The sequence below is a fragment of the Amphiprion ocellaris genome, chromosome 9 (assembly GCF_022539595.1).
Source record: "Amphiprion ocellaris isolate individual 3 ecotype Okinawa chromosome 9, ASM2253959v1, whole genome shotgun sequence".
Lineage (NCBI taxonomy): Eukaryota > Metazoa > Chordata > Actinopteri > Pomacentridae > Amphiprion > Amphiprion ocellaris.
In genome coordinates this window covers 17,336,854-17,362,804 of record NC_072774.1, presented here as the reverse complement: position 1 = coordinate 17,362,804, position 25,951 = coordinate 17,336,854, and the positions used below count along the sequence as shown (strand labels likewise).

The 25,951-nt window shown below is 38.3% G+C and overlaps 3 protein-coding genes across 4 annotated transcripts; 2 read left to right on the top strand and 1 right to left on the bottom strand.

Moving 5' to 3' along the window:
* Positions 1–3,323: 3,323 nt before the first annotated feature.
* LOC111569498 (low choriolytic enzyme-like) lies at positions 3,324–9,404 on the top strand. The gene is made up of 10 exons (XM_023271651.3): positions 3,324–3,442; positions 3,722–3,761; positions 4,169–4,234; positions 4,401–4,559; positions 5,273–5,390; positions 5,489–5,667; positions 6,034–6,115; positions 6,310–6,434; positions 8,016–8,079; positions 9,146–9,404. Exons 1-9 carry the CDS (start codon positions 3,341–3,343, stop codon positions 8,069–8,071), a joined length of 927 nt encoding a protein of 308 aa, XP_023127419.2. The 5' UTR covers positions 3,324–3,340; the 3' UTR covers positions 8,072–8,079; positions 9,146–9,404.
* Positions 9,405–10,592: 1,188 nt separating this feature from the next.
* mettl6 (methyltransferase 6, methylcytidine) lies at positions 10,593–17,138 on the bottom strand. 2 transcript variants are annotated; one of them, XR_008602775.1, is made up of 6 exons: positions 16,659–17,138; positions 16,191–16,325; positions 15,733–15,903; positions 15,321–15,462; positions 14,630–14,711; positions 12,046–12,183 (listed from the first exon to the last, which is right to left on the bottom strand). XR_008602775.1 is itself a non-coding variant. In XM_023271653.3 (5 exons), the coding sequence occupies exons 1-5, from the start codon at positions 16,887–16,889 to the stop codon at positions 12,029–12,031; spliced, it is 834 nt and encodes a 277-aa protein (XP_023127421.1). In that variant the 5' UTR covers positions 16,890–17,136; the 3' UTR covers positions 10,593–12,028. The 2 variants fall into 2 exon arrangements, 1 of the variants encoding a protein (XP_023127421.1); XM_023271653.3 differs by lacking the exon at positions 14,630–14,711 and having other exon boundaries at positions 10,593–12,183; positions 16,659–17,136.
* Positions 17,139–17,386: 248 nt separating this feature from the next.
* Positions 17,387–25,878, top strand: eaf1 (ELL associated factor 1). The gene is made up of 6 exons (XM_023271655.3): positions 17,387–17,639; positions 18,428–18,522; positions 18,782–18,918; positions 19,151–19,323; positions 19,782–20,003; positions 20,655–25,878. The coding sequence occupies exons 1-6, from the start codon at positions 17,537–17,539 to the stop codon at positions 20,702–20,704; spliced, it is 780 nt and encodes a 259-aa protein (XP_023127423.1). The 5' UTR covers positions 17,387–17,536; the 3' UTR covers positions 20,705–25,878.
* The last annotated feature ends 73 nt before the right edge of the window (positions 25,879–25,951 follow it).

The following is a 25,951-nucleotide window of genomic DNA, read 5'->3' as shown; positions in this document are numbered from 1 at the left end:
AAATTGAATTAAGTCAAATTTTGACTTATTTCACTTTAAAGTGAAATTCTACAAAGCTGTATTCACTTCTGTATATTTTATTTGATCATTAAACAGCATCTGGGACAAATTAAAATTGTTGGCCTGAGGATGGTGTGATATTCTGCTAAAAAAAAAACCTGAATGTCAACCACATGGTGGCACTGAATTGAAAAGTCAGGCAAATATTATTGTCAGTGGACTTTTATACAATATATAGTGCCAGTCTATCTGGTAGATGCTCAAAATCATGACCTCACTATGGCACCTGTTATTGTCATCAATCCTGAGATGAACCAAATTTAATTACAGTTCATGGAGCTGTTATAGAGACATTTCAATTTCGAACAAAGTGTTGAACACATGGATGTTGCCATCTGTGCTGCCAGAAAAACAGTCCCACATTTTTGATTTCTTTTATATTATAGAAAATTAGAAAAGAACTAGAAGAAAGGGGACTGGAAATGTCTTTTAAAAATCCTTATCTTATAATGAGGTCTGGTTGTAAATGTGACACTGTAGAACTTCACGTCCAACAATACAACATACATGTTTTTCACAAACCATAGTATGCAATAGCCTTCAGAAACAAATTTTCGCTACTTCTCACATCAGTAGTCATGTCCCAAGACAAAACCACACTACCTCTGTTTTGACATTGTCGGGACGCTGTCTTGCAATGAAGTTGTTACAGTAGATTGGGTCACGCTGCAGAACTGCTGCACTGTCAGCAGAGGACTGCTTCAAAATGTTAACCTATGAGTCCTGGACAGAGACATGAATTGCTATAACTGCAATATTTAAGTGGTTGCTTTTGCGTATTTGTCATTAAAATTATAATGATCATCAACATTATCATTTCATAATTATTTAATACATTTAGGAAGATCACAAGGTATTTACTTTTCTTTTAAAAGATGTTTCTAGAATTACAACGTATTTCAACTTCAGTCCATCATTACTTTAAGTACTGAAGGTCAGTCGATCCAGAAAATTTCTAGAACTTTGAATGTATCCTCAAGTGCAGTCGCAAAAACCATCAAGCGCTGAAACTGGCTCACATGAGGACCTTCACAGGAAAGGAAGACCAAGAGTCACCTCTGCTGCTGAGGATAAGTTCATCCAAATCACCAGCCTCAGAAATCACAAGTTAGCAGCACCTCAGATTAGAGCTCAGATAAATGCCACACAGCGTTCTAGTAGTAGACACATCTCTACATCATCTGTTCAGAGGAGACTGAACCAATCAGGCCTTTATGGTGGAACTGCTGCTAAGAAGCCACTATTGAGGAGGAACAACAACAAGAAGAAGAAGAGAATTGTTTGGCTATTTGCTATTTGACCAAGAAGGAGAGTGATGGAGTGCTGTGTCAGATGACCTGGTCTCCACAGTCACCTGACCCAAACTCAGTTCAGATGGTTTGGCATGAGATGGACGGCAGAGTGAAGGAAAAGCAGCCAGCAAGTGCTCAGCATCTCTGGGAACTCCTTCAAGATTGTTGGAAAACCATTCCAGAAGATCACCTGATGAAACTCATGGAGACAATGCCAAGAGTGTGCAAAGCTGTCATCTAAGCAAAAAGGGCCTACTTTGAATAATCTAAAATATAAAACATATTCTGTATTGTTTAATAGTTTTTTGTTTACTACATAATTCCATGTGTTCTTTCATAGTTTTGATGTCTTCAGTATTAATCTACAATGTAGAAAATAATTAAATTTAAATAAAACAACATTGAATTAAAAGGTGCGTCCACATTTTTGACTGGTGTTGTACATAATTTGAAAACACAGTGTCTCTCCGTTCAAATGATGTACATAATTTTTGGATACAAAAGGCACAGCATCAACAGTCCCTTGCTTTAGTCCTAACAGTAAGCACATAGGAAAACAGTAAGTTGTTGCCTTTTCATTGTCTGTATGACGACAAAGTTATTAAATCTCTCCACACTGTTTTCACCAGTAGAGTCCATTGAGCAAAATGTTTGCAAAGTTTCAGTTTTATTTTGTTAAAAAGGGGTGATTATTAAGGTATTTACTCTTCCATACATGCATGACAGTAGATATATTAAAAGCACTAGTAGCAATGCAAGAAACTAAAATTAATTACAACAAAACATTTTCTTGTAACAGAGTAATACTGGGTGATATTGCTATATTTACTGAAGTAAAGGATTTTAGTACCCTGGCTGCCAGGACAAGTCTGCACATTTGTGTTTTTTATCAGGTCAGTCTCAGATGATATTAAAATGCTTTAAAAACAAATATAATAGTTCAATAGCACAATACTGGTGCAAACAAGAACCTGTGTTAATTCATATCTTTTAACTTCAGTGTTCCTTTTTTTTTTTTACACAACTTTGACAGACTGTGTAAACACAATGCATGCAGAAACTGTGCCCACAGTTTAGAGAAGTACTTCACACACAAAATAGGCTTTTGCAACTCTGCACCTCTGATTTTAACCACACAGAGGTTGAGTAAATATGCAAACTGTGAAATAGATTGAAATCTGGTTATTTTTGTATTATTATTCTTAAGACAACTAAAGATCTGGTAGAAATGACAAAGCAAGTATCATGTTGGGGAAGGAGAAGCACCACTAAAGGCATGACCCCAATCTGCCATCTGAAAAATATTTGTCTTAATGGCTTATAATTGATAAATGATTTGTTACCCATTAACACACCCATAATTCTAACATCGATAGTTTAAAGGAAAAGCTTGCTGCAAAGCTGGACATGCAATCTGTCTTTCTTCTTCCTCTTGTCACCGCTTCTGCTTTTCGAAAGTTGTGTAAACCAAAGACATACTGCAATGTTCTCTTCAGTTTGCAGAGGTATTACAGATACACAAAATAAGGTTTCGTCTAAGCTATGATGTGAAACAGAATAAAAATGTAGGGTCTTCATCTTTTTTTTATCAGTATAAAAAAGTAAATTGTTTGCAGAATATGCCATGCAGTTTTCCTTTGTTTTTAGCAAAATGAATAAAAAGAATAAATATTTAATTTCATCATAATACGGTAAATACGGTACTGGCATACAATTTCAACCTTACATTCAATTGCAAAACACTGATATATTTTACATTGACAACTGCTAAAGGAAAAATATGGTCACGAATGCTGAAAAATAACAGAATAAAGTTGGCAACCACAGCCATTGAAATGCATTTCAGTATACTGAAGCCATAGTTCATTTTGGGCAATAACTGTCACTCCCAGTTGAGTCAGTAAGTCTTTCTGAGCAGTATGCCATATTAGGATGAAAGTCAGTTGGCTTTCCCTCCTATATAAACTTGAGCACTCGTGTTTCTGCAGATGCTTTCTTTACCTGCTGCTGACATCCAAGAACTAACCATGATCCTCCAGACTGTTGTGCTCAGTGTGCTCCTCTGCTCTGTCCACACTTTCACTTTACAGGTAACACCTGCCGATGCTCTCCATTAATATGGACAGACACTTCATCTTTGTCTAATTCAACAAATATGTAATTTTCGATTGGAATGCAGTGAAAACATGATTATCAGTTAAAGATTAATTTATTAAGGTCTGAACTATCAGGGGAACTTTTTCTCCTTCAGTAGCCCTGTCATTTTTTTTAGTAGTGTATAGTTGTGCTTTTAGATTGTATTACATCTTAAATTTTAATTCATAGACGAGCAAATGCTATATTTTATGCCTTAATTTCTTTAATTTTAGACAGGCCAATTTCAGACTGAAAAGAGTGATGAAAACTTAGGTAAGACTACTTTTTATATTTCCGCACAATATGCAATGCTGGAATTCACTGTGATGTCAACTTTGATTATATAGTTTTTTTTATTGTGCCCACAGCTATAATTATTTATTGAGTGACTGTTTTGTGTGAATATTTCAACAAATAATACAGTAGTGGAGGTACTGGAATGTTAATATTATATTTAGCTTTTTGATGTCAACATTCTATTTTCTTTAGTAATTTTTCTACTTTTTAAAACGTTATTTATTCAAGTCATCCATATTTATTCTTCTTAGCACTTGACTTGTCTTTGTGTTGTTGAAATATGTGAATTTTCTTATCCTATCTTACCTTGTTTTTTCATACACTAAAACGCTGCCCAATTTTAATATGTCCTTGACCACCCTAAAACAGTGTGTATTCCACAGGAAACACCTTTGAAGATGATGAATTCAGCATCTCCACGCTGTTAGACAAGGCCAATGTTAATGTTGGTACGTTCATCTCCAATGCATCTGCTTTATCCATTCCCTTTGGTGAAATTATCATGCCAGCAGTAAATGTGGTGGAGAACAAGACACACATATTTAACCTTAAAAACAGAGCTCTTGTATTCAGGACATTAAGGAGTAAAGACATTTTGCTCATGACATTTTGCAGGAAAGAACGCTGACGACCCTCTGGTGATATTCGGAGACATAGCAGTGCCAACGGGTCTGCAAAACGCTGATCCCTGCACTGGTCGGGCTCAAGGGTGCCTGTGGCCTAAAGCCACAGATGGAAACGTCTATGTACCTTACCGCATCTCCAACCAGTACTGTAAGTCTAAACATGGCTGTGATTTTGGCTCTCTGTCAGTAAATACAATTTTCAGTCTGAAAGTTTTGCACTGAAGAAGCACATTCATTCAACAAAGCTTATCTGTCAGTCACACATTTAAGCTCATATGTCAGAATGTTTTTACCTGGCTGAAGGTGTTTTTCATCACAGCCGCTTCCCACACTGTAATAAGTGCTTCTGTAAAATTGCAGTACAATATTTTCAGGTGTGGTCACAGTATTTCTATGTATTTTTACAGTGCTGCAAAGATAATTGATTGTTGCCACTGTAATCAACATTAACTCTAACTGCAGTTACCTGTAAATTATGTTTTCTACTTCAATGTGAACACTACTGTGAACTGCAAAGGTTTACCACAGACAACAATGTGTCTTTAACTTTTATGATCTAAACCTGAGATCTACCAAACAAAAACAAAAGGATAAGGAATAGGGCAAGTCACATTATCATGCATTTGAAACATTTACTCAAAGGCAGCAATGTATGACAAATTGTGGTAATTTATGATAGTGAAGACTAGTGGAAACAGTGGGCCTAGACATGACCTTAGTAAGAGATGTAATAGCAGTAGTAGCAATGGTAGAGTTTTGCTGCTAAAAGTCTCCTTTCAACATGATGGCAGAATGAATTATAAAATTCCAATTGTGTTTTTTAGTTGTTTTTATTTAGTTGTTTGTTTATTTGTTGTCAAGCACGAAGAGAAAGAGACGAAATCATCCGAGGTCTGAGGTCATTTGCAGAGACCACCTGCATCCGCTTCACGCCCCTGAATGGACAGAGAGACTTTGTGGACATCCAGTCCAGCACAGGGTAAGACCCCCACACAGAGCACTGGCTGCTCAGCTGGCAGACATCAAGCTGCTGCTGAGACTTACTGCCAGGTATTTTTACTTGCTGCTCTTTTTCAGGTGCTTCTCTTTTGTGGGGCGTCGCGGTGGTGGACAGACAGTATCACTGAGACGACAGGGCTGCATTTTCCGACAGATCATCCAGCATGAGCTGCTCCATGCCCTGGGCTTCAACCATGAACAGACCCGATCCGACAGGGACCAGCACGTTAGGATCCTACTGCAGAATGTCATTCAAGGTGGACCACATTACACATACTTCACCAAGTATTTTGGAAAAGTTCTTACTATGCAGAATATAGATAGAGCTTTAATCATGCTTTTGCAAAAAATATAAATAACCAAAGCTGGGTAATAGAGTTAATCTAACTGGCCATTATCACTGACACAGGTGAAATAAGTAGAGCACACATTGATAAATAAAACCATGACATGACTTACAGCATTTATACAGCAACTGTGTACAAGACGGTTGTGCACATTAAAACTAAACAACAATCTGCAGATATCATCCACCTTTTTATTTACTGAACTTTTTAGCCACTTGACTTAGCCACTGATTCAACAGAGACAGAATTTGATTGAGTTGTGTGACTCCCCCACAGGAATGGAGTTTAACTTCAGGAGAATCAATACGAGGAACCTTGGCACCCCCTATGACTACAACTCTGTCATGCACTATGGAAGGTAACGTCTCTGTCCATTCATTGAAAAAGCTGTAACAGCATAGTTATATATATTCAAAAAATAGTCAAAAGACAGTCCGTCTTTTTTCATGTCTGTCTTAAAACAGTGCTTTTATGTGCTCATGGACATTCAAAGATTTACTGAATGAAAATGAAGATCGAACTTCTCATGACTTCTGTTTGTTTGCATCACAGGTTTGCCTTCTCTAGAAACCGGCAGCCAACCATTGTTCCCATTCCGAATGAGAATGTAGCCATCGGGAGAGCCACCACCATGAGCGCAACTGACATTCTTCGAGTGAATCGCCTTTATCGCTGCAGTACGTAGCTTTATTTATTTATTTATTTATTTATTTATTTACAACTTGTCTATTATCTCGAGGATTTCCTCCAGAATTTTTGTCACCAGTAGGGAAATGCTGGATCCGTGTTTAAACATGCCTCAGATCCACTGTTAAGATCCCACCTAGACTGCCTGTGCTGTTCTCTGGAGGGTCCTGCCTTCCCTTTGACATTGCCTGTTCCTTGCTCCTGTCCTCTGTTCTCTCTTGATGTACAAGAGCCCCCCATCCCTCTCTCTCTCGCTTGTTATTCTTGTACTTATATCTCTAGACACACTAATGCATTTAGCTGGCAACCTGTGAGAGCACACAGATTTATTCATACTCTTTTCACAAAAGTATTCATGCAAACATCCAGAAAAAGTGTTGATTCAAAAGATGACCAGCTTGGACCTCCATCATCTTTTCTTTTCATGAGCTAGCTTTTCAGACTCATCTGAAAATCCAGATATCATGTGACTAACCATGTAAGTGGACAGGATAAAGTTGCACTAGTTGGTTCCTCTTTGGCCTCCCATTTGATCAGGCTATTAAGAGAAATGTTTTGTTCGTACAAGAAAAAAAAAAACTGTCACAGCTTTTGATGGATGAATCATTGAAATTTTTGAGTATTTGATTCAGCAGCCCACTGACATCCAAATGACAATGTAGTGATTCATTTGTTTGTGTTTGTATATGTTTTTGCATTATTTTAATGAGCACAATGCTTACACTATGAGAATTCATGAAGCAGCAATGTTGCTTTTACAAAGCTCAATAAAATAATGAAAAAGTATTTAAACACAACAGTTTGTAGCAGTCTCTTTGAGTTAAGACTAATAAAATTCTAACAAAATTGTGTTAAAGCAAAAACTACATAGATTTAAGGGACTTAACTTTTCCTCTATAATGCCATGTAGAGATATGTACTTAATAAGGGCATTAAGTTATCAAGCCAATTTCATAAAGTTGCCTTGGCTTGAGTTTAGCTTTATATCAACTAATGCAGAATTTTGAGTTTAGATTACACACAATATTAAGTTGTAGTAGTAACTGACATTATTATGTCAATACAACCCACCAAAATGTTTGCAATTTAAAAGGTTTATATAAGTCAGTGAATTACATTTTTTTTTTAAATCATGAAACCATCCATTCAATTACATGGTGGTAATAAGCTTCTTGAATAAATAATTTATTAATAGGACACTGAAATACAAGTCATGGGCTTAAAATTGTATTATTTAATTTCTCAAAAATGGTTGAAGCACAAATGTTTATTTCCTATGCACAAATGTAATTTTTAGTAATTGTACTTCTACCCTTGTGATGCCAACCTAATGGATGTTTGAACAGGTTTTGTTAGTATTTCCGGCAGACATTAGTATTTATCATGACCTTACACACTATAGAATTATGGTATTTGTTTGTTTCTGTTTCTACAGTGCGTTCTCAGTGCTCTACATTCTCAGCTGTATTTGTGCATACCTGGCTACCCACTCACTTACCCATGTACATTGTAGCAATTTCATATAGGAAGCATCCTTTTCCAGATCTTTTGTCATTTTTATTATATTGCAGATACAACTGCAACCATACCTGCAATGAAGCCCGTGTGGAGGAACCAGGTCTTCTAGAAATGCAAGTAAGTGTTTTTCTTTTTCTAACTATAACTCAAATGGAGATAAAATCTTCAGCTGAGGTTCAGGAGCAGGACCACACCTCCATCACTCCCCTTCCTGTCATTCATCAATACAGTACATACCACTCTGCTCTTCCCACTTGTTCGTTCTCCCTTGTCGTGCACAAAGCAACATACAGCATAGTTCAGCCATGCAGCCAGTGTGAAAGTTTTAGAAAACTATGACTTACCACGAATCGCTTCAACCCTGCATGAGGAAACATTCAGCCCGGCTCCAGATCAACGAGGCCCCGGAGACAAGGAGATCACCGTTGCTCCAGAAATGCTAGGAACCACGTTGCTTGTCCCAAAGAAACGACTCCAATCAGAATTCCTCTCTCCGTTCTCCGGCCAAATCAGCACTCCTCATCTGATCCCAGCTACAACTAAGGCTCTTCTCTGGGAAGACCAAAGTGTAATTACTCCCTCCTCAACTTCCACTCGCTCCAACATTCATGCACAATGCAGGAAAGCGTCCAGAGAAGCCGTTGTATCCAGAAACGATCCTCCGCGATTCCTTCACTCCCGACAGATGCTCCTGACGTCCCTCCACACGAAATCTCCGACCGGACCATCTCAGGTCTTCAGAAAGCAAAGAGAGAGACTTTACCTGCCACATCGCTGCAATCAAAGTTCAACTATTCCAACTTCTGACAAACTGCTGGACCTTACATCATGTGAGAAACCAAAACAATCCTCCAATCAACCTGATATCCGAGCATGACGTCATCACGCTACCCGCAGTTCCACCCATTAATAAAAAAAAAAAAAAAAAAAAAGACAAAGTCGAAGCCTGAAGCAAGCAAACCTCCAGAAAAGCTGGAACACCAGCTGAGAGCACATTTATAATAATATTAATCAGATTTGAAAGCCTTAGGTCAGTGGACTTCTTACGCTTATTTTAAGAGAAGACAGATATAGTGAGGCCATGTAAAGAGTAGAACCCACTATATATGTGCATGTCAGTGTGTGTTGGCACATGCATGCACATTCATTCACTATTTTATTGTTTTTCTTCTGTTTTCAACAGGAAACCAAGAAGACGTGAAACAGACTGATGCAGCTTTTTATCTACATGCAAAGCCTGCAATGCATCTTGTGTCTCCTGAATGAGCTTTAATAAAGTTCTTAATTTGGTTAATTTTGCTTTTATGCTGATCCAAAGCTAAGTGCACAGTACTAGCAATTGAGCTGTCCATTCTCATCATTCTAAATTGAAATGAATAACTGCTTGCCAGCTTGATGAAATACTAAAAATAAATAAAGTTTACATTTATTCTGATCTCAAACCAGAGTGTTGCTGTTTGTAATTTATCCTAAGAGGGTCTGTGACTATGTATGGTTCCAGTATGGTCCGTGTATATTTTGGCAATTGGATTTTCCGTTCTGAAACGGGTATTGAAAAACAAAAAAACGAATGATTTTTCGATTTTCGTTTTAAAATACAAAAAATAAAATTGAAATACAAGGCTTTTTTTTCTTTTTATGATCAAAAAGGGGTGTAACAAATTTTAAAAATGCTTTGATTTTCATTTTATATTTAGAATAACAAAAAAATTAAATCAATAAGAGACAGAAACCAAAAAAGGTCAGTTTTTTCATTTTCAGAGACTGGAAGTGGCCATCAGCAAGTATGGAGTCAAACCATAGACTGTATATAAAGATGGACGTAGCATCCGTGACGTCACCCATTGGTTTCTGCACTGAGAAAATGAAGCCTCTTCCTGGTTGACATCTTGGATTTTTGGAGCCATTGACGACAATAAGGGCGGAGCCGGAGAGCAGTGATTGGTCAGACTGACTGAGAGCCGAGGACTCTCTGTCTCGCCCTCATTTACCGGATGCAGGTATTTTTTTTGTCACATTTTCTAACATCGTATGGTCAAAGCAATAATTAATCAGTTAATGGAGAAAATGATTTGTAATACAGATGCTATCAACAACATTTCTTGTTCATTTTATTTAGTTGTTGGCCTTGGATGATGAGGTCCAGTTGCCAGGACTGCTACTCTGCTGCTCGCTGGTCACATCCTGCACCTCATCCATGCCGTCCTCCTCTCAGCAGAACAAATCAATCTTCATCTGTTTTGTATTTTTAATCTTGCCTTTTGGGTGAATAAACAGAAATTTGTGATGAGAGATGCATGTTTTGTCTATAATCTACAGAGACTTTATTCAGTGATAAGTGAACACTTCTGTTACACACATTTTGACAGATAATCAGTTGTGCTTTTCAAGCAGATTTTAGTCTGGAACATATCGGCAACATATGTTGCTTTTTTTACTGTCACACGAAGCTAGATGGATAAACTGCACTACTGCAGCAGATATATTATTGAAGTGTGCTTACATGTGTCTACATACACTACTCACAAAAACTTATTCAACTTTTGGGTGAAATTCATGGAAAATGTAAAAAGTTCGTGCTGTAGAGATAATATATCATGAAAGTAGGGCATTTAAGTAGAAACATGCAATAGTGATTTCCTCATCTCAATTTATTGAAACAAAAGCTAACAACAGTGGAGGGTATATCACAATAAAAATGTCAGTGTCTCATGACAGTTTGGACAGAACAGCAGTCTTCAGCTGAAATCCAGTATTATGCCTCAATTGCCAGATCACAGTTTATCTACAAAAACGCAAAACATTCAGTCACAGGTATCTGGAACTGAACAATCTAGTATTTTACTTCATGATCAAAACAACTTGTCAAGGTCTAGAAATTATTTTAAATTCACAGTTTCACAAATTTACAATTAATGCCGTAATTTTTATCCTTTGTAAGGGGGGGCACTATTTGAGAAACACTGCTTTAGTCTAATAATCAATTAGCATGTAAGAGCAATAGAAATATGGCCTAATATTACTGTCTTATTGTGTTGTTTTGGACCATAGATATCTGGTATTTAGATATTCAAGAAAAGAACACAATGCGGGTGCTTCCTGGTACTGGCCATTAACCACAACGTCACTGGTTTGACTCCAGCCAGTTAATTTGTCGCATATTATAGCTCTCTGTCTCCTCATTACTTCTTTCTGTCTCCATACAATAAACATTTAATGACATCAGTCATTCCTATTTTAAAGAAATGTTAATGCACTGATGATGTTAAGACAATTGTATGCCAGCTAAAGGGTTAATAAGTTTATTAAACAGTCAGGATGTTTACTGATTATCTCCAGCTTCTGTGGTTTACAGCACAAAAACACTGAATCATAAGCAGGATGTGACACTGTGAGAATTTTTTTCTGAACAATTGTGTGAAATGACACAATGCACTTCTGTTGGTATTCAATACAGACAGATTAACATGATGAAAAACATTAAGATAAATGTACAAAAAAGTGAAATCCTAAAATTGTCACACAAGCTCAATATCAAGAAAAGGTTTATAGTCTTATTAATAATAAAATACCTGTTTGTTTACAGAAGAAATAAAATTCAAAGGCTTAAAGAGAAGGCATAAAGTTCCTAAGCAGCTGACTAAACTTTGACAAACGTGAATTCAAGCTGCTCATTATTTAGTTAGCTCAAGATTTGCTGAACAGTTGTTCACCTTTTGAACTTTTTATTCTTCCAGTTCGTAAGGCTCTTCATATTTACACCTGTAAGACTCCAGTGGCAAGCCCACCGCTTTAATTTCAGGCAGAGCAGCAGCTTCAATGTGTCTGAACCTCATTTCAAGGCAAAAATCCATTGGGTAATGAGTGGGAGCAGGTATCATTAACTAACCCACTTGTATCTCTCTCCTGGATTGAAAGATTCAGAACCTGGAGTGTCCTCTCCTGGGAATGTTCCCTTAAATTATAGAATCATTTTTTGGCTATCCGGTTTCAACTAGACACTTCAGTCTTATGTTTCACCATGTCTTTGGAGATTTGTGAGATAACCAACTAAGGCTTAGTGACATCAAGAGCTCTGTGGCTGGCCAGGCTTAGTGAATTTGCTCTGCAGGAAAACCCTGGGAACACAAAGCCCTTCCTTCTTGTTGACCGTCTCTCTCAGAACATAGTCGTTAGCAATGGATTGGAAGCCCGTCTCCTCAAACAGCTCGGCCAGGAACTCTAAAAGAAGTACAAAGAGCAGATGAGACTTTAGAAGGAGAGAACAGCACAGAATGAAGCTCAAGGGTGTTCTCTAAAGTCTCACTAAAGGATGAGAAATGTGAATAGATCCTGTACACACAAGATCTCACTACTGACTCTGACTATAGAAATTCAATGTCATGGCCATGTTAAAGATTTTGTTTGAACAACTGTATAAGTTATTGAATAATTCAAATCAAGAATTTGCAGATAACACTGGTCTACAAAATTTTGGGAAGTCTCTGCTTCAGAGATAAAACTTGCTAAATCTTATGTAATTTGATACAATTAAGTGAAAAACAAACATTAAAAGTCTTAGTTGGCTACTCTTTTCAAGATACTTAATGTTAAAGTTTTATTGCACAAATGCTGGGGATCAACAAGGGGTGAGTGTTGGACATTTTTCTTTCCTGGCTCCAAGGACTGTCGTAGCGGCCAGTCTTTCCTAACATAGTGAGATTCCCTGGCTCAGCTGTCACGTTCACATAGAAAACAGCAGTACTTTGTATATCCACCCTGTAGCCCAAGTATGAGTGCAACCACTTTCAAATCACCGCAAATCTGCCACTGATGTTGCTCATACTTTATACACCTTAAGAGCTGTTTCATATTTTCATATGTTTCCTTCATATGAACGGCATGACCAACTGGAATGGATGGCAAAACATTTCCATTGTGGAGTAAAACTGCTTTAAGCCTTGTTTTGGATGAATCGATAAACAGTCTCCATTCATCTGGATCATGAGTGATGCTAAGGGCTGTCATCAAGCCATTGATATCGCTGCAGTAAACCAGATCACCTTCCATCAGAAAAAACTCAACCAGACCTTTTTGGCGATCACGAAAGCTAGAGATCCTGACATCACTCTCCAGGAGATTCCATTGTTGCAGCCTGGAGCCCAACAGCTCTGCTTTACTCTTAGGCAGTTCCAAATCCCTGACTAGGTCATTCAGTTCACTCTGAGATATAAGGTGTGGTTCAGGAGAGGAATGTGACAGCCTGAAGTCTGGATCAGCTGATGTTGATGGCTCAGGACTAGCTGCATCCTGATCATCATCTTGGTCATCATCAGAGTCCAAGGAGTAAGATTCTGGTGCATCAGGAACTGGTAGGTCTTCTCCATGAGGCACAGGGCGAAGAGCTGATGGAATATTTGGATACTGCACTGTCCACTTTTTCTTTCTGGAAATACCACTTGCAACTGGGGGTACCATACAAAAATAACAATCAGTAGTGTGATCTGTTGGTTCACGTCAAATCATTGGAACTGCAAAAGGCATAGATTTTCTTTTCTTGTTGAGCCACTGGCGTAGATTTGATGCACATGTGTTACAGCAATAATGTGGGGCTCAGCTTTTGTCCTGGTCACCTATTTTGCATCCAAAATAAAGATGGTATGCTTTTCTCACCATTGCTGTTAGAGTCCGCTTTTGTGATGCAAAGGTTACCTCACCACAAATATAACAGAAATTATCTGCATTGTTTACACAGTTTCGAGGCATATCTGCTTCCAGAGTTAAAAAAACACAAGAGTTCCGTAGAAATATCAGGTCCTGGCAACTTTTCAGTTATGAAAACGGCTGCATGGGAATTATAATCCACAGGTCAACTCGTGCTACTGATCCAAGAAATATCTCTACATTAATACATTACCTTAACTTTCAAGACACAGGTTTTCTGCAAGTAATGTGTCAAATACATGATGCTCAATCAAATTTCTATTCAACATGATAGTATTCTTGTTTGGAATCACTGTTTTAAATCGATTATGTCTCAGACAAATATATTCCCATTTGAAATGGGACTCGATTTCTCATTAATTTTCAAGAAATTTCACAATTTGACCTAATACTGTATCTTGAAAACTATAGCTAATTGGCACTTCTGACTTATTTTTTCTTTAAAAGTGACCAAAAGTTAGTAAAATTTCACTACTCTTATCCAGGAAGCATTTTGCTTGTAGACCAGTGTAATAGGAGACTTGTACTATAAAACAGCTGTTCTTAAAACTAGCGTACTGCTTACTGCAAGGATGACATCTTTGGAAAGTTAAGCTGATTGAAACAGCTTCAAGCACAGCTCAATAGTGGTTGTAGTAAGAAGTCTCAGGTTCAACTGTGAAGAGAAGACTTTGAGTTGCAGGTTTGACAGGTCGAGTTGCAGCAAGAAAAAACTTGCTAAGACGTCAGAATAAGAAAAAGAGGCTTGCCTGGGCTGTGAAAGACCGCCAATGGACTACTGAAGACTGGAAGAAGGTATTATGGACTGGTGAATCAAAATTTTAAATCACTGGTTAATCATGCAGGATTTTTGTACGCCGTCGAGTAGGAAAAAGGATGATTCCTCAGTGTGTGACGTCAACTGTTAAACATGGAGGAGGAAGCATGATGGTCTGGGGCTGATTTGCTGGAGAGTGAGACGTACCCTGAACCAAAACGGTTACCACAGCATTCTGCAGCACCATGCAGTACCCTCTGGTATGTTCCTAGTTGGTCAGGGGTTCATCCTACAGCAAGATAATGACCCAAAACATCAGTCTAAGCTATGCCAGACCTACTATAGGAAAAAAGAACAAGATGGTAAGCTTGAAAACATTGAGTGGTCGGCACAGTCACCAGACCTAAACCCCATGGAGCTGGTTTGGGATGAACTGGACAGAAGAGTGAAAGCAAAGCAACCTACAAGTGCCACACATTTATAGGAACTGCAACAGAGATGGGAAGAGTTTTCTGAAGAATATTTGATTTCACTGTGAAAAGTCACAAGTGTGCCATGAGTGTGTTCAGCTGTTAAATCTGCCAAAGGTGGCTACTTTGGTGAGTCAAAAGTTTAGAATATATTTTGGTTTCTAAACTGATTTTTTTTTTTTTAAACTTAATTTATTTATTTGTTAGATGCTTTCATTTCAGAGTACAATGAGACATTAACATGCTTATTTGCCAATAAAAAAAAATGGAAAAACTGGGATGTTCTGAAACTTTTGACCGGTAGTGTACCCATACCAACTATTTAATTATACAAAATATCTCTTTCTGCCTGTTGTATCAACCCATCTATCTACTTGAGAATTTTCAGTGACAAACATGAAAAGACTTCCATCAAGTAATTTACTGACCTCTAGAAAAGAAGTAGGACCTGGTTCCATCTTGGCGAACATAGAAATTTTCCCCCAACTTGCTGCCAGATTTAAATCGGAGCATGGCGTGGTCGTACAAGCCGTAGTCCCTGAACAGGATGATACCCCCAGGCTTCAGCACCTTGAAGCCACATGCAAGTCACAGGGCACCATTTACATTTTTAGGTGATGAAAAGCACAGTGGGAAGCTATAATCAGACACAGGCTTGTAAATTGCTGTTTGGAACTCAATTTGTTTGTATGCACACTAGATTATGCATATGTTAGGCATGCATGTACGTGAATTGGGAAGTTCTGATCTCAAACCTATTAAAAAAACTTAATTTTCCAATCTGCTGGCAGTTAAGGAGCTATACACTAATTATTTCCACTGGCTTGCTTTTGTTCTCACCTTGTTGATGTTCTCCAAAACCAGCTTCATCTTGTCAGGATGGACAGCTGACAGGACAAAGATGAGAGTGACGACATCCACGCTTCCCTCTGGCACATTTTCCATCAAATCATCTTTAGTTAAATCACACTGGAAGGCACAGCAGCGCTCAGGACAGTATAGAGGGTTTTGCTGTTAAAAGAAGATAAAGTCATTTTATTTTTGACTTCATTTTTTTTTATTTGAGGGAAAATATTTTTATTGAAAGACACACATTCTCATTTACATTTTTAAGGCAACACCTGTAAGCAATGTCCTACTGGTCAGGGAGGTAGATGGGTTGCTAGTTCTTGCTAAATATCTATAAAGCCCTCTTCTGTAAACCTGTGGTTCCGTATTAATGTACAGCATTAAGTTACTAAAAATAAAAGATGGGAGTTCTGCTGATCTACACACATCTTGATGGCTTGACATCTTACTTTGACAAATTCAACAGCTCGTGGTGAGAAGTCGCACGCATAAACGAAGATGTTGAGGTCCTCCTCCAGCAGAGGGAAGATGCAGTTTCCTACACCGCAGCCAGCCTCCAGTATCACCAATTTCTGGGACTCAAACTGCAAATCAATCATATACGAGAACTTTCTCAATATATTTTATCATAAACTTGTTTTGCAATCAGGGTTTTGAAATGAGCAACTTGGGCATCTTCTGTATCTGATCATCTACTTATTTCCCCATGCCCAAATCATCTGGCAACATTATGACAAGCTATAAAATGTCTATTTACACACTACTACATCCATGACAGTGACAACTCATTAATCCAGAAGAAAATAGATAGAAGTAAGGTTTAAATGAACAACACCCCGTGAAAACTAGTCTCTTATGTAAAATACCCTTTCCTTTTCATTAACATTTTGCGAATAATCTCCTGGCCTGCTGCTCACCTCTCGACAAGCTTTGAGCTCTTCAAATTCTCTGGTGGTCCAGTGTCTGTCCTTGAAGAAATTCGTCGTGTTTCTTTTGTAAAACAAGTCCCAGTTTTTCTGAGCTTCGTTCTCCAACTTCATCTGTTTGAAGTCGGACACCAGAGTCCGCTCACCACCGAGTCTGTCCAGCTCCTCCTGGGTTAAAACTCTGGCAGCTGAGGTTTTGGTTTGTCCATCACATGAAGACATTCTGACTTCACTTCTTTGGAATGTGTAATATTATATTACCAGAGCTTAAGTTTAAATTTATGCTATAATGATTTTAAAACCACTTCATTTGCCCTCCTTTTTGTTCATAGTTGTTCATGTATGAAACATTTTACATACGATTGACCAGAATTTTATTTAATTACACGATAAATTATACTAAACTTGCTCACATTTTAAAAGAAACTTACGCTTGGCTACACATTTGGCATCCATCTTGTCCGATAGATAAATTCTTCCGTGTAGGTTTACAATTCGAGTCCCACTCTTACCCTTTAACGGTATTGTTGTTTTTACTGGTTATTTGAACAATACAATCCAGCAGATAGTATTATAATTAAAAACAAAATTCTATGTGTGGTTTATCAATTGACGTATATTATATTTTAATGAAAAAATTGGGGTTGCCCAAGTAATTTACTATCGGTAGTATTTGATAACCGGACCAAAACCCGGAAGAGGCGTGGCCGAATGACGCAAGCGATGTTTTGCTAATAGCCACAGCTAGCTAACTTTGTCTGGCAGTTGGCTACTTAATCTGAACCTCCGGGAGTAGCCAGATTCAACTCGGCTCTTCGCCCTATTGTTTACATAAATGTGATTTTCGACTGTTTTAAAGAAACGGAGCCATGAACGGAAGTACGAATCCGCTGCTGGACAAAGAGGAGCATATTTTGAAGCTCGGAGAAAGCTTTGAGAAGAGGCCAAAATCTTCTTTTCACACTATCAGATGTGAGTGTGAAAAACCGCGCTGTGTGTGTGTTTTAAAAACTTTGCCAGCAAGCGAAGTTAACTGTTGTGTGGGATTAGTTTGCTCACATGGACAAGGACGCTGTGGCTTACACAACACAGCCAATTATCAGGATAAGTGTATGAGGTAGTTTGCTTAAGCATATCGTTACAGCCTCTTGTATAATGTTACAGTAACCAGTGAGATAACTCAGACTATTTTTAGACAGCGCTCATGTTATAGATAAGTGGGCGTGTTGCTACCTAGCACACTATCAGGATTTGTTTTATTATACTCATTTGTATAGTACTGCCGATATTATTACATGTTCAGGACACATGTTTTTGTACAGTTATTGTCTATGCTATGTAAATACACTTTACTGAATGTGAACTTTAAGCAGAACCTTGTGATGATGTACAGAACTGTCTCTATCAAAGATGTTAATAAAAGGAATAATGCATAAAGAAATCCTTCATTCCAAATACTTTTTTTTTTAAGAGTTTGAGCTGCACACAAAAACTCGGTTCACTTGTCTATTTACATAGTTTCTCATCAAGCAGTCTCCTCTGGAAAACAAATAATCAGTTACATTAAAACCATGAAATACTGTTAGTACAAGTTCATTATATTATAGTGCAGTGACATAAAATTTCAATCACATTGCACTGCTGCTGTAATACTACCTTATAGCAGGTAGATTGGTTTTGGTACAGTCTGACATCTTACAAGTTTTAACACAGAATATGAGAGACATCTGATTGAATTACTTTATGTGCTTCCTTTTCAGACGACTTCAAACCAGCATCTATCGACACAAGTTGTGAGGGAGAACTACAAGTTGGAAAAGGAGATGAAGTTACCATAACGCTACCTCACATTCCCGTAAGACTGACTGTTGCTCTCCTCTTTTTGTAACAATAAAGAGAGTAGGAAATCTATTGTTTTCACATTTAAGCTTACTTTATTTTAGCTCATTTGGCAGTGAAAGTGAAATTGTTGTACTTTCAGATCAGCTGAATTCGGCAACCACACCTGTCAGTTACCAACATGCATATAATTTATCATTATTTAAAATTTTTACCATAAGATCTGGTGGAGTAAACTAAAACAACACATATTTCAATTATTTATATTCTTTCAGGGCTCCACGCCTCCGATGACAGTATTTAAAGGAAACAAGCGACCGTACCAGAAGGACTGTGTACTCATCATTAATCATGACACTGGGGAGTTTGTACTGGAGAAGCTGAGCAGCAGCATCCAAGTCAAGAAAACCAGGTGAGATGTCTGAGAAATTCAGACCCAAAAAACAGATTGAGAGATGTGATTGTGACTTGCGGAGTTAGAGAGCTGTCTTGGGAGAGGAAAGAGTAGCAGGCTGATCTGAGTTGCTGTTAAGATATATCCATGTTAAGCCACATTAGCTTGCAGATTTGTCTGATGAGATGGTAGATGGTCAGAAGGCACTACTAATTGGTACATGTGCTCACTGTGCATTTGTGTTTAACAGGGCGGAGGGCAGCAGTAAGATCCAGGCCCGGATTGAGCAGCAATCCGTTCGGTCCAACCAGCCCAGCTCCCAGTTTCGGGCCCCTACCAAGCCTGGGGCTGGAATCAAAACCTCTCCCTCCCCATCTAAGGATAATCCCTCCCCAGAGCCACAACTTGATGACATTAAGAGAGGTGAAGGGGTTCAGCTACAGCTATAGCCCATGATAAAATACACTTTTGAGCAAATGTTATTTTGACATAACCATAGATACATTTTTTCAGTAGCAATTTACTTCAACATGCTCTATAAGAACTATATAAACATTTACACTGTAATATAGTTGTAAGCAGAAAGAAGGGCATTTTAAGTGTTTGTTGACAATTACATATTATTGTAAAAAGACATTCTGTATTGTTGCAAATGTGCTTTTTTATGTTGGCTTGTATTATTACTATTCATCTTTATGCCGGCCTATATCAATGGCCATCCCCAGTAGGAATTATAGTTGCTGAAAAAAATATTAACACACATCTGCTTATCATTACATTTATACAACATTCATATCCTGCTTATGGATGCTAAACAGACACACATGAACATGAAAAATGCCTTAAGGTTAACCCTGCCGACTCCCTGCTGCTGTTGACAGAGCTGCGAGCAGAAGTGGAGGTAATAGAGCAAATGAGCAGCAGCGGCAGCAGCAGCTCCTCTGACTCAGCCAGCGCTTCAGGAAGTGGCGACGACAGCAGCAGCAGCGACGGTGAGCACGACGCCCCCCGGCCCCTCAGCCAGACCTCCCCCAGCCGCCACCCCATGGCCAACGGAGGAGCCGACCGGCAGCAGGGCAACAACCAGCTCATGAACACACTCCGTGAGTATTTCAGGGTTACGCTTCGACTCGATCGAGAGACATCACTCATGCATGCCTTCATTTTCTGTGCTGCTGCTAATCCTGCTCCCTCACTTTCAACACCACCGAGCTACCACAGCACTTTTCTGTTAACAGATGGAGTTTTTTATCTGTTAAAGCCACAGTGTGCTTCTGGACTGTTGGCTCAATCCCTTTCTGGCTACTACACTCTTATTTGTTTGCACGATCACATGCAGGGTTTGCTATGTCAGTTAGCTGGGGTTTATGCCAGTGCTGACTTTCCACTGCCTGTAGATGAAAGTGCGCTGTCATCATACACACCCTCTTAGAACACTTGTTTCCAGTGATAGCGGTATCTCTGATGCTTACTGCAAATAAAAGCTACTCTCAGTTTCAGATTTCACCTCATTGTTATATTTTGTTCAATGATAAAACTAGTCCGGGTGATTGCTGTGTGTGCATTAATAGGTATAGCTAAAACTAGCACTGTTAAATGCTTATACAGTGTGATTTTGATAGTGTACATTTGCCACAATGTAAGCAAATCCAATATATAGGGCTAAAGATAAAACCCGTACCACTCAATAACAATATCCTATGCCAAGCTTACACATTTAGTGATAAGTAAAGCATTTCTCCTTGTCTTCACAGGAAATGACCTTCAGCTCAGTGAGTCAGGCAGTGACAGCGATGACGACTGAACTCTTCTGGTCAGTCTCTCGCTTCACGCTCCTCCTCCTACTTTCTGCCTGGTTCACTTATTCCTTTGCTGTGATAGCTGACCCCAGCTGTATATCTTGGTTTGACTGTATTTTTTAATTTTATTTTAGTATATCCTTTAAGCTGGCCAGCTTGGAACTTTGAGAGTGTATTTTTTATTAGATGTATATTTTGTTTTGTATAGCAAAACTTCAGAAAATGAAAAGTTTACTTGAGAGGTTTGAAAGAATATATATTAGAGTGCACATGCATATTTTCTGTACTTAGAGAAGCTAGTTTTATCCACTTCTATTATGTGTTTTTGTTGGATTTTATTTCTTTCTAGTAAGTAGAGTGGGTCTTGAAATGTCATTCTGTATTCCCTCCCCTCGTCTTGTCATTTATCAGAGAAAGCTGTGGGAGTCTTCTCTACAACATTATGTTTTTATCAGTTTGCTAAGCATACAAAAAATGCAGAATTGCACAAATATCCTGAAAATGAGCAACACATCAAAGAAAAAAATGCCAATTTGCCATCTGCTAATCTAGTCAGTGTTGAGATCAGTATTGAGCACAAGAATCAACTTTATTCTGTGCCTTCCTAATCTCAACTCTAGGTGGCTGTTTGCTGTTTATTTTAGAGAATAAATAATCTCACTAAAGGTCAATGTGTCAAGCTAATGTTAGATGACCTTTGTTAAGGAATATGGCTGGTGTCATTCTACATTTGCCTTGCAGACAACAAATTCCATGAAAAAAACAAAACTAATATGTCAGATCGTCTCTCAATATGCCTCAACTACTGTAATACAAGGTAGAATTGTTTGAATGGTTCACCAACATATTATCTGAATTTTAAAAAGGATTAGTAGTGTGTTGACGCAGCCAGGCACTGGAAATGAAATAGGAAAATGCATTTGTTAGGAACTATTTTCAGTGGCAGATTTATCAAAATTTGGTAGGTTATGCTTTGTTTTTTGAATTTGTTGATAAGGAAAAAAATAATTTTCTAGGTTTCCTTTTTAAAATGTGTACCCATCATAGATGAATTTATCTGAATTATGTTTCAAGTTGCTGCTCTAATGATTTTTAGGGTTTGGCTGAATGCAAGACTCCTATTTTCTTATACCTGGTAGGAAACTAGAGGTGCAACATGTTGTTATGTTTTATGATTTCACCACAAGGGGGCAGAAAAGACTCATTAACAGGTTTGTAGTGACTATACTGGTATAGATAATATGTTAGCAAAGAATTGAATGTAAGTGTAGTATTCACTCTAACTTTAGCTCTGGTTTCATTTCTACTAACTGAAGAAATTCATCAGACTCATTAGCTGCTAGATGTTCCATTTTCTTCACCAGCTACTCATTTACTTCCTCTATCATGTAGCACTAGATATTATTCTCTCTTAACTGTTTTAACTTATGCAGCAGCAAAAGTTTTATACAGGGATAATGATTAGAGCCTTAGAAGCTCAGTCTGTCTGGAGTGGGAGGATCAAAAATAATGAGCTAAAAAAGCTAAAGAATTTCAGTCCAACTGCAAAATTGGCTGTTGTTGGCAGTGTTACCAAATATAACTAAATGCAGCTGTTATAGTTCTGCTGTCCTTTGGCATCTTACAGACAGTACAAATGTATTTTCTCAGCTCAGTTACTTTTGAGAATTGTGGATGTTAAATCCTGCACTGTCAGTCAGTGAAAGAGTAACTGATAAGTTAATCAAAATTTTAACAAGAAAAGCACTCAGAGAGCACAGTACTCCACCAAGGCTGCTCAGTTATTGTACGTTTTCTGACGGATAAGTCCCGATAAGTCCACAGCGGTGGATTTGTAGTAGGATCACAATCATGTGATCATCAGCAGGCAGCTGACGTAGCGTTCACTTGTAGTCATAGTTACAGTGGCACCGTGCCGCTATCTGGCAATGATACAGAAATCTGTAACGAATCCGTGGATTCAGACTATAAGCTACATCACTGCCAAAATCTAATCAGGTGGCCCTTGTGTCATTTCTGACCTTCCCTGAAAATTACATCCAAATCTGTCCGTTTTTGAGTAATGTTGCACACAGAAAGACAGACAAATGCACGCCGATTGTCACATAGCTCCGCTACGTTGCTTAGCGGAGTACAAAGGGTTAAGATTTGAAGGGGGCATCCATATACGAGTACAAAAATGTCCTTATCTGTTGTGGAAAAACAAACCCTGAAAACCAAAATATGCAGGATAGAGTTTGAAAAGGGAAATACATTTCCCTCAAAGGGATTTAGCTCTCTTTTTTTTTCAAAATTGCCATTTTTTTGTTGCAAATTTATTGTATCAGCTACATGTTGTATTTTTTTAAACAGAGAACATTTTATTTTTGATCCAGACTTTTCATAGAATACCTATATCATAGTACCATTCCATGCCTTACAGCATTTCAGTTGGGAAATTAAGGTGAATGTGTCATTTTATTAAAATGCCAAAGAGTTGAACTGCCCCTCATCATGTTCAAGATGTGCAGGAATGTTCACAGTGTAACAGTGTCATGTCAGTGTGTTTTTGTATTTTACTATTATATCGGATTGTTTTGTGAGTGACTTCTCCCTTTATCTGCCAGAGACACTGGTGCTAGTGAATATCGGTTGGTATTGGTTGTATGATATATCATTATAAAAGCAGTGCAACAGCCTAGAGATAGAAGAGTTTCATTACAAAATGGACAGACATAGCTTTTACATTGGCGTTTGAATGTTGTTTTATTTTCTCCAAAAGCATGCGTTTTTCACCATGACATATGTAAAAAGTGAAACACTTAATCATGATCACAAATGAGCTCTTCTTGTTAGACAGCTGACAAGAGTTCTAGTAAACTAAGATTACTAACTTTAAAGAACAACTGTGTATGTTTCGTGGGATCTAGCAGTGAGGTTGCAGATTGCAAACAAATGAATGGCCTTTTTTTATTCCTCCATTTCCAGTCATGACGATGAGCCCATGGTGGCTGCTCTATCTAGAGCTAGTGTTTGGTTTGTCCATTCTGGGCTACTGTAGAAACAGGGCAGGCGGTCCTTTACACGCTTCCTCTGTCTAAATGAGAGGTTTCTTCTAAGCTAATGGTTCACAGGTAGACGTGATTATATGAAAACATAATTCTGAACATTATATTCAGTTTCTGCTAAGTGACCCCCAAACTCCTGCACATTGGCCCTTCAAAATCAGGCACATGCTGTACACAAGAGAGACAAAGACATGATTGTACCCCTAACACATAGAGTTTACACTATTCTTGTTTTAAATCATTTTTCTGAGAAGTCTGTCTACACAAACAGTGTTTCGGCCACGTTTTCAGTCATCTTTCTCAAGCACGTTTTAATGAATATTGACAGCTGTCTACCAAGGCCACTTAACAGCACACATTTTACACGTGACCACAACTCAAAGCATCTTTTTAGGTCTAAGCTTATATTATGCAACCACAGTAACCCTGTACTGAGCTCTGGGTTCTGCCACAACACAGGTGACCTGTACACCACTCTGTAGTACTGGACTGAGGCTGCTGCTGCTGGTTCTCTGACATGCCACTTTCATTATGAGACACTTGTAGAAATGGCACTAGAGATGTTTGTGTGACTGTACATCTGCAGAGGGACAATAATAGCACAGAAACAAGTGCTTTTTCAATTAAACCAGCTGTTCTCTATATAAGTAACACTCTACAGTGGGCTGTAAATTGAAATCTCAGATACTTAAGACAGTTAATATAGGCAGTAAATAGGAAACGATTTCAGGTGCCGCCTCGGTTAAATTTCTTGCGCACCCACAGGTGTTTTCACTTTGCACCTAGTTAGGCTTCTTCTCAGGACTGTGCTCCATTGGCATCGGCGTCATTCACATTTTGCACCTTTTCAAGCTACAGTATGTGAGATCAGCAAGAGTAAGCTAGATTTAGAAAGTACACGAGTACAGCTGGATTCTTGAGCAGTGGATCAGGGTGCATTCAAACTACATCATGTTCCATTAACCACAGGACTCACCCCCACCAGAAAAGACAAAAGAGATAATTACCTGTCCAACAGAAGAGCAGCCCACATAACTTTTCAGGCCCTTTGACTCCTGGAGTTGCAGGTTTTGATGTATAACTCAAACACATCAATGTGTGCAGCGAGCCTTGTAGTCTCTGGTGACCTGCAAAGTGTGCATGGCCAGAGTGCATGCAGGTGGGCGGGACATTCAGTCATTTCCTGCAGCCTGGATGCAATGATTGGTTGGCTTTTTGCAAGTGTGTGACTGCCTCAGATGACTGGTTTATTTAGTTTTATCATCAGAGCAGTTGATTTATTCATCGTTGTTTGGATGTGAGGAAAGATTAAACAAATAATGCTACAGGAAAACTTGGCATACTGTATCTTGAAGGTGGAACACACTTTACCAGAGATGGATGGGATCATCAACCACATTGAAAAAAAAACATCTGAAAACACCTGTATGTGTGTGCGTGTGTGCAGGGCTTGCAAATTGAAAACCGCAACATTGCTACCAAATCAAAATGAGTAAATTCAACTGAATTCTGAATTACTTTGCAACAAACATTACAAGGATGGATGAGCAGCATTTTGAAATGAAACTCTTCAATTAGCATTTAGGACATACGTTTTTGCATTGCTGGAATTATCTGCCATCATACAGTATGTAGCTGGTCTTGTTGGTGTTTATATCACAGCTGTGTTCCTTAAAATGATTTTCTGCTGGATTTTTTTTTCATTGACAGTCACTGACACACTGCACCGTGCTAAAAATCATTGTAAGTCAGATATTCTGCCTCTCGGATTATCACTTAAGTATTTCTTCTTCCATCTCGGAAATTAGAAATTACACACCCCCATGGTGTTGACGATTAGTTTCTCAACCTGGCCGAGCCTACAGTTGTTATCCTGCGTTTAAACATCAGCTGTACATGAAGTTAGAGTGGATGGTAAAGTGTTGAATGATTAAACCACCGAAGCAGGTGGACACAAAGGTCTAATTTACCACTCTGGTATTTTCCCTTGAAAACTGTACAACTCTTGAAAGGTAGTTTTGTTGTCTAATGATGTCTGTTGTATTTGGTGCTTTAGTTGTCATGTTTTTAATTTAGAGCTATGTGAACTATGTTTGTACAAATTTGAAGTGTATTAAAGGTGTGCAAATGCATTTAAAAATAGTTTTATCTCCTTTATTGTGAGAATTGTTTTTCTTTGTCTTGGTGCAGCTGAATCGAATTAAA

Excerpts from the sequence above, each read along its gene's own strand:
- mettl6 (XM_023271653.3), bottom strand. The coding sequence starts at position 16,889 with ATGTCTTCATGTGATGGACAAACCAAAACCTCAGCTGCCAGAGTTTTA. Across the intron at positions 15,904-16,190 it reads GAGCTGTTGAATTTGTCAAA|CAAAACCCTCTATACTGTCC; the intron begins GTAAGATGTCAA and ends TTCTTTTAACAG. Across the intron at positions 12,184-15,320 it reads GTCCTACTTCTTTTCTAGAG|AGTTCCTGGCCGAGCTGTTT; the intron begins GTCAGTAAATTA and ends TACTTCTTTTAG.
- LOC111569498 (XM_023271651.3), top strand. The coding sequence starts at position 3,341 with ATGCTTTCTTTACCTGCTGCTGACATCCAAGAACTAACCATGATCCTC. Across the intron at positions 5,391-5,488 it reads GACATCCAGTCCAGCACAGG|GTGCTTCTCTTTTGTGGGGC; the intron begins GTAAGACCCCCA and ends GCTCTTTTTCAG. Across the intron at positions 6,116-6,309 it reads TCTGTCATGCACTATGGAAG|GTTTGCCTTCTCTAGAAACC; the intron begins GTAACGTCTCTG and ends TTTGCATCACAG.
- eaf1 (XM_023271655.3), top strand. The coding sequence starts at position 17,537 with ATGAACGGAAGTACGAATCCGCTGCTGGACAAAGAGGAGCATATTTTG. Across the intron at positions 18,523-18,781 it reads TAACGCTACCTCACATTCCC|GGCTCCACGCCTCCGATGAC; the intron begins GTAAGACTGACT and ends ATATTCTTTCAG. Across the intron at positions 19,324-19,781 it reads ACTTGATGACATTAAGAGAG|AGCTGCGAGCAGAAGTGGAG; the intron begins GTGAAGGGGTTC and ends TGCTGTTGACAG.